Raw genomic sequence first — 8254 nt, forward strand, 5'->3', positions numbered from 1 at the left:
CTCTTCGCTCCTTTCAACTGGCTGAAATAATTGGTTCTTAAACAGAAGGTGACGGTCACTTAAGCTATGTGAAGTGCATCCTTGTTGGGCTATTTTGAGCCCTGCCTTGAGTGATCCTGTGGCAAGGTGGCAATTGGTGAAACAGAATCACCGTTTCTTCCTCACCAGAAAATTGTACTGGATGCTTCTCGGTCACATTGCTGCCTTTGTGGTGGTGGGGTCTCCTAGCAACCTGCTGCCCTGGGGCCCACGAGTGTTGGTTGCACATGAGCACGACTTATGACTGCAACGAAGAAAGAGCCGTGGCTGGCTCTAGGCCATCTCACTTAGTGTGAAATGCCCTTTCTTTAAAAAAGTGTGACTTGGGGAAGAGTGAACAAAATTGAAGATGCATGGAAACAAGTAGCCCAACGGATAGCTGGACCAGGACATGAGCATCAGTCTTTATGAGCCTGACACCGTCCCCAACTGTCCGGAAAAGGACCAGACTAGCAGGACCTAGATAGACTCGGAGAAAACTGTAGCATGTTGTCTTAAAGACAACCCTGATTGAATAGAAACCCCGAGACGATGGCCTGTGGTCGTCCTTCGGGTCTGGAACCGAACTCACACCTGCAGCTTCCTTTTCAGCCAAACAACAGACAGGTAGGTCTACAAGGGGAACAATAAGAGCAGTGTGGTGCAACCCTCTTGGGTGCAAACGGCAGCCTTTCAGAGGGGTTCAGCAAGAAGGAGGAAGGTTACATCATGGGATCGCAATCAATGGCATGAAACAAGACACGTATGAATTGTTAAGTGGAACACTGATCTGCTCTGTAACTCCTTCAATCAATTCACAGTAAAAAAAAAAAAGTTGTTTTTTTTTCCCTAAGTATTACTTTTCGTCAGGGGGGAAAATTAGAGATTACTTCCCTTCATGTTCTATGCCTTACAGAGTCTTCTTAGGTCTTTCTGGGACTTCAAGTCTTTAGAAATTATTAACACCACACGTTTCACAGGCATGTGTAGATACAAAGCTCCAGTAGTTGAGCCTGTGGGCACGTGGGCATCACAGATGGCCCGAGTTATGAATGAGAGATGCCCCTGGGGTGAGCACCTGCAACTTAGGAGCCGGAAGGAGGCCCTGGAAGATGAAGCATTTGGAGATAGAGCATAGGACACTCCGGATAGGTTGGCCACCTGGGATGGTCTCTTTTGAAGGAGAGGGGCTAGGGAGCCAATACACCGCATCCTTGTCCAGAGCAAGTTGCTCTCATGTGTGGAGACTAGTATTTGGAACGGAGGGACTCAGAGATAGGCAGAGACCCAGATCCCTTTCGGATAGCCCTTAGGGGATTGCAGAAGCCAGGACGGGCCACTGTAAAGAAAAGTTCTGCATCTGGTCCTCTTGGAACATCCTCTAGGTCAGGAGTGCTTCTGGAGGATAGAAATAGAGAGGTGAATGAAAGCCTTCTATCAAAATGATTGTTGCTAAGGTTGAGTTTCTCTATGAAGAAAACAAAACAAACCAAAACACAGGACTAAACTCACTAGCATCGAGTCAATGCCGACTCATAGTGATCCTATAGGATCAGTATATCTGTCCTTGTGGGTTTCTGAGACAGTAATTTTCATGAGAGTAGAAAGCCCCACCTTCCCCCCCAAGGAGTGGCTGGTGGTTTTGAACTGCTGACCTTACAGTTAGTAAGCCCTATGCATAGCCACTACACCACCAGGGCTCCTGAGTTTCTCTATGAGGAAGGCCAATATGGCAATGGTTCTTGGTGATGGTCACACAATGGGAGAGATGTCATGGACTTCACCGATTCAAGTAGAAAACATTGGATTGGCAAATGTTGTGTTACCTCTATCTTTACCATAATTAAGCAACAGAAACAGCAGGAAGATCAGGGGGTGAGGTGGGGTTCTTAGGTGGGATGGTGAGGGGAGGTTGATGTAGATGGCTGCTATCAAGTCTGCCCTTGAATCATGGGGGCTCCCTGTACAACCGAATGAGACCCTTTCAGAGCAGACTGCTGTGACCCACGGAGCTTGCACTGGCTGGTTTTCAGAGGGAGAGCATCGGGCCCTTCCTCTGTTTTGAGGTTATTCTAGTGTTCATTGACACCGTTCATCATCAGAGCACCACACTAGCCTTCTCTGAAAGATGGGTGGCTGTGTCTGAGGTGCGCTACCGGGGAATTGAGCCCAGGTCTCTCGCATGGAAGATGAGAATTCGACCAGTGAACCACCACTGGTTCCTTCGATGAAGATGGTGCTCATCATGGAAACTACAAGGCCAAAGTCAGTGGAAATGGATGGCTGGCGGTTCAAACCCACCAGCCTCTCTGCAGGACAAAGAGGAAACCATCTACTTTGTAAAGGTTTACAGCTTTGGAAACGCCACATAGGATTGTTGTGAGTCATATCAACTTGATGGTGGTGGGTTTGATTTATTCTCCTTCAAAAACTGTCATTCCGGCTATTGCTCCTTGGTCTGTGACCATCATCCCCAGATGAGAGAAACCTGTCTGAGCCCAGTTTGAACTGAACTGCCTTTCTGGCCTCCACATACCCAGGAGCTACCTCTCACAGAAAAGTGGGTGGCAAGAAAAGGCGTAGCCAGGGGAAGGGAGTGGGTCAGCTGGTTGGGTCTGAGGGGACCAACAGCAGACACAGGCAAACATCCTGTGATGTCCTCATCCGGTGATGCTGCAGTTGTATTAGAAATCAGCGACACTAGCTCCCTTGCCCATCAGCAAGGAAACTGAAGTCCAGAGAGGAAATATGATCAGGCTGGGCTGGGCTGTACCCTTTGTTGATTCAGTAGTGGAGCCCAATGTCTCTTTGAACAAAGGTGTGGGCTAATCCTTGAATACATTCTCTCTGAGCCCCTGCAAATGTTTGCATCAGGGGAGAAGATCCTGGTGGCCTGGTCAAGGCTGGTTTACAGAGACTAAAAATTCCTTTTGTTGAAACAACATTGTGTTTAGCTTTGTCAGGGGACACCACAGAAATCCCCTGTACCAGCAGATCAGTTCTGAGAAGAGGCCATGCCCGGTGGTAACAGCAGCTCCCTATGTGTGCTGAGCCCAGTCCACAGAGTGACCCCCTGATGCCTCACAGCAGCCTGCAAGCTAAGTGCCTGGGATAGTTCACATTCCCATACAAAGCAGATACCCAGGTGGAACCTGATATGCCTAGAGATGTTTTGGGCGGCATGTCCACGAAGGAGAGCAGGGAGGGGTGGATGCAGGCCAGCACCGGGGCAGGAGAGAAGGTAGAGAGACTGAGTGGGCAGAGCCCGCCTGAGCCAGTGGCACCCTGCAGAAGACCATCTCAGGCAGGCTAACCGGAGTCCCAGGGCCTTTGCCATCTCGTCTCGTGTGGCTCTGACAGAAACGCCACAAGTGGATGGCATGAACAAACACAAGTTGATTTGCTCACAGGGTCGGAGGAGCTGGAAAGTCCCAGTTTAGGGCACATCCCGCAAAGCTGCTGACCTCATCATGGGAGTGTCCCTTCAGCAGACAGCCACCCTGTGCTGGCTCTGGTCACGCTTCCACTCCTGTCTCTGTGGGGGGCATTGTCCCTGGCTCGGCTTGCTTCCTCACTTTTCTGTCTCAAAAGAGATGGATGTCAGACACACCCTGCACTCAGACTTGCACCCTGACATGACAAACAGAACCCTTCCCCCAGTGGTAAGAAAGGACCACCTAGGCCAGTGGTTCTCCACCTTCCTAATGCCACGACCCTTTCGTACAGTTCCTCATGCGGTGGTGACCGCCAACCATACAATTATTTTTGTTGCTACTTCATCACTGTCATTTTGCTACTGTTATGAATCGGGTGACCCCTGTGAAAGGAACCGCTGACCTAGGCTGGGGACGGCAGGAAGCACAAACAAATCTGAAGAAGGGCAGCCAAAATGCTCGTGAGAGACAAGGACGGTGAGACTCGGCCTCTGGTTGTTTGGACAGTCCTGTGGGAAGGGCTGACTCAAGGTGACGGCACCCAGCAACACGAACAATCATCACACAACAGCAGGACCAGCCAAACTCACTGCTGTCGGGTCAATGCCACCTCCTCGCAGACGCCCTGTGGGCTCCCCACACTGATTGCTGACGGGAGTAGAAAGCCCTGTCTTTCTCCCCAGGAGCTGCTGGTGGCTTCCAACCGCTGACCACGCGGATCACAGCCAGACGTGTCACCATGGGGCCACCTTAGGGGTTAGGCTTCACAGCACATGTTCCCAGCGGCCATCACTCAATCCCTAACACCGAACAACACCCAGTCCTTCGAGGACGCAGGCTGAGCAGGAACAAGGTGGCCCACGTGCTCTCTCCATGCCCAGCCACTCAGCCTCCCCATCGTCTGACCCCTCACCAGCACCATCCCTTATTTGAACCCTTTGGCTTCAGACAGGATCTCTTGAAGCTGATCTGAGCAGTACACCCCCGTGGCCACAAATCCTCTGGCATGCTGAGTTCTCTAGGGAAGCTTTAAAAAGCTTGTGGAAAAATTTACATTATCTTCCAATTCCATTTCCCATGGCTTTTTGGAAAGCCCTTTGTGTATAAGTGTGTGCACACCAGGGATACATATCTATCTATCTATCTTCTATCTGTCTATCTATCTATCTATCTATCTATCTATCTATCTATCTATCTATCTATCTATCTTCTATCTATCTATCTATCATCTATATGTATTTGTATATATATGGTATATGTGATGAGACTTCAAAAAGCTTATTGAAAAAAAGACAATGGAAGTCTTTTGCACATTCTCTGGAGCATCATGTGTCTGTGTGTGTGTTACCGAGACCAAAACACCAAACTCCCTGCCATCGAGTCAATTCTTCTTTATGCAGCTCAGTAGAAGCGGGTAGAATTGCCCCTGTGGGTTTTCAAGATGATGAATCTTTACAGGAATGAAAGCTTCCTTTTTCTCCTATGGAGCAACTGGTGGTTTCGAACTGCTGACCTCATGGATAGCAGTGCAGTGCACAACCCAATGGCTCACACAGTTGTAGAGGCTGCAAAGACTAAAATCAGGCTGGTGGTGCTCTGAGCAGAACTGCTTCCCAGACACATCCAGGGCATATCAGTCACATCCACACAGGCTGCCCCCAGCATTTCTCGCAGCGCCTGGCCAGTACCTAGCTGACCAGTGCCTAGCTGACCAGCACCTAGCTCTTCCTCCTCTCTGAGCTCAGTCCAGCCAGGTCTCTTCATGCAGGGCTGGGAGCGCCGAGAGCCACCCAACCTTCACCTGCAAGTAATTGAGGAGTCCCATAAAGAACCCGGGGCAGGACCTATCAGTACTAGCCACCGGAAGTGGAGGCTCTCCAGGATGCTTTCAAAGTCCTGCTTCCTCTTGCCCTCAGATGGACCGAAGACTAGGGGAAAACCTGGCTCCATAGAATGTCTGATCATCCACCAGGGAAAGGAAAGGTGCCAGGTAGAGGGTGACGGGGAGAAACGTAATAATGATGCCTAATAGAAGGCAAGAGCACGTCTCCATGCTTCCATGATGCCTGCTTCTTCTGTCCACAGTGTGTGTGTTGGAACTTTAATGATGCTGGGGGGTGGGGGACGACAGCTCATTTAGCAAAGAAGACCCAAGGGTCTGCTTGGTACAGGACACAGAGGGACAGGTGCTGGCATGAAGATGTGCCATGCACAGGGAGGTCTGCTGGGAGGAGGAGTCAACCATTTGAGGCCAGGAGGTCTTCTCAGAAGCAGAGAGAACCTCCTGCAGTCCTGAAGGGTGTTGAAGTATGCCCTTGGCCACAGAGGAAGAGCATCCAGGCAGAGGAAATACCATCATCAACCTGGATCAGTTTGGTTTAGCTGAATATGGAACCTAATTCAGCTCAGGGAGAAGCACTAGCAGACACCCATGAACTGGAAGGGAGGACTAGGCCATGTACGGCCTTGCGAAGTAGTTGGGGTTTTGTTTTATAAGTCATGCAACATCCTGTGTTGATGCTCAACAGAATGTACCCCTCTCTAATAACAATAATCATAGCAATTATTATTCTATTTTTGTTAGCTAAGTGATTGCATTGTGGCAGGCTTTACATGAATGAAAGCATTATTACTCCGTAGGATGACTTCTTGTGACAGAAGTTTTGGTTAGCCCTTTTTACCAGTGAGGAAACTGAGGCACAAGAAGATGGCACAGTGAGTCAGTGACTGGACTTGAACCCAGGTTATCTGACTCAAGGTGCACTGTCCCACGACATGCATTTGCCACTGCCCTTTGCTTGCAGCGAGGAACAGCAATGATGCCAAATCCAGCTACGTGCTAGGCTTGATGTCAAATGATGTCAGTGATGCCAAATCCAGCTTTCCCCTCATTCCTGGCCCACCCACCCTCAACTATGAAGCTGGCCTCTCCCTTAGGATTGTGTGCCAGGCTTTTGTGAGGAGGAGGTACAAATGAGCACTTCAAGGGTTCTGAGGCTACGAGACAAAGGCTTCTGTCTCTCAGTTTCAAATTTCAGATCATTCACAATCTTTCCATTGTTGGTGTTGCCTGGTTGACGACACTGCCCTCTCAGAGTGTCAACTCTGATCCCCAGAAGATGCCTGGTGCTTCTGTGTGGATAACTCTGTGGGCCAGGCGTGGGTAACTCTGGGGCTCAGGCTGGATGGATGTTGGGCCAGGCACCAAGGCTGGTCCTGGAGTGGCCTCTGTAATGAAATGCAGTCTCCTGGGGTAGAACGTAGGGAAGAATATTTTGGTCCCCTACTATAAACCAAGATTCCCTAGGTGTTGCAAATGGTTAGCATGCTTGATTGATGGCTGAAAGGCTGGGGGTTCTAGTCCACCCCGAGGTAGCTCAGAAGAAAGGTCTGGTGATCTACTTCTGGAAAACCAGCCAGCAAACGTCTGACAGTTCTCTAACATACGTGGGAGTCAGCATGAGGTGGAATTGACTCAACGGCAGCTGGTGAGAGTGATGGACTATAGATGAGTCAAGATGCCACTGTCCCATTTAATCTCTAAGCATCCCCATTGTCTCTCTTTCAGATGAAGAAACTGAGGCTTAATGAAGCAAAGACTCCGTCTCAAGATCATAGTGCATAGATGGTGGAGCTGGAATCTGAATCCAGCCTGGCTGCAAAGCCCCCACACGTCCCCTACCCCACGCTGTCACTGAGGCTCCTGCCACCCAGGGTGGTAACCTCCTCACCCATGCATTCCTCCCATACCACACCATGCAGAAATCTCGGCAATATATTTGTACTGCAGTCCCTTGGACATCGTCATTCCTGTGCATTATTGAATGCAATAGCAATAGTCATGACATACATCATTAGGGAAATTAAAATCCTACCATTAAATGGCAACATCATATGCACAGCCTAAAAGTGTTCATTTGCGTATTTCATAAGATGTATTGACACAGAGCTTGCCAACAATAGGCTTAATATAGCAACAATTGTGAGGATGGTGCAAACAAGCAATGCTTCGTTCTGTTGTACATAGGGCCACTACGAATTGGAATTGATTCCATGCACCTGATAGTTACATAATTTCGTGTCGACTTGAAGTATAGGGGTGGAGTCTACCATGCTAATCAGGGAACAGCCTGATGGTGCTTCCTTGTGGGCGTGATCTCCTCATAAGGAAAGTCCTGGGAACCTCCTCCCCTCCCCTCTGCCTTCACCTTCCTGTTTGAGATCTGTGAGAGCCCTAGAGATACTTCCACCACCATTGGGTCTACAAGACTTTGCCCCCACTGGCTGGTGATCTTCCTGCATCGTTGCATGTGGCTGTGTGAGTCTAAAGAGGGTTTTATAGACTAGTATTGGACTTATGGACTTGATCTGGACTGGAAAGGGATGTTTTCATAATATATAATTACATCTTGATATAAAGCTCTCTCTTATACATATATAAGTTTCACTGGATTTGTTTCTTTAGTCAACTTGGTGATCTCCAGCGAAATGAAATACAGCCACAAATACAGGTGTATTTGTGGACTAAGGACTAAGGTACACCTGAGGACTAAGGTGTACCTGATCCAAGTCATGGTATTTTCCATTGCCTCATATGCATGTGAAAGTTGGACCTTGAATAAAGCAGCTAGGAGGAGAACCGATGCATTTGAATTGTGGTGCTGGAGACCAGATGATGCACAGCGGTACAGATGGGAATTGGAAACGCAGGGAATCTAGGACAGATGAACCACTCAGGACCAGGGGTGACAGTGGCGATACCAGGAGGGAAGGGGGGTGTAGGAAGGGGGAATTGATCACAG

At 49.1% G+C, this 8254-nt stretch overlaps 1 protein-coding gene across 1 annotated transcript in view; it reads right to left on the reverse strand.

The window, feature by feature from the left end:
- Window positions 1–606: 606 nt before the first annotated feature.
- The window catches only part of KCNIP1 (potassium voltage-gated channel interacting protein 1), a 333470-nt gene continuing 325822 nt past the window's right edge, over window positions 607–8254 (reverse strand). The window contains exon 9 of the mRNA XM_045284693.1: window positions 607–651. Within this exon, the coding sequence (XP_045140628.1) occupies window positions 607–651 (45 nt within the window). The remainder of the gene's footprint in view (window positions 652–8254) is intronic.

Source organism: Echinops telfairi, unplaced genomic scaffold (genome assembly GCF_000313985.2).
Source record: "Echinops telfairi isolate 266 unplaced genomic scaffold, ASM31398v2 ScPeMD7_7469;HRSCAF=8507_0, whole genome shotgun sequence".
Taxonomy (NCBI): domain Eukaryota; kingdom Metazoa; phylum Chordata; class Mammalia; order Afrosoricida; family Tenrecidae; genus Echinops; species Echinops telfairi.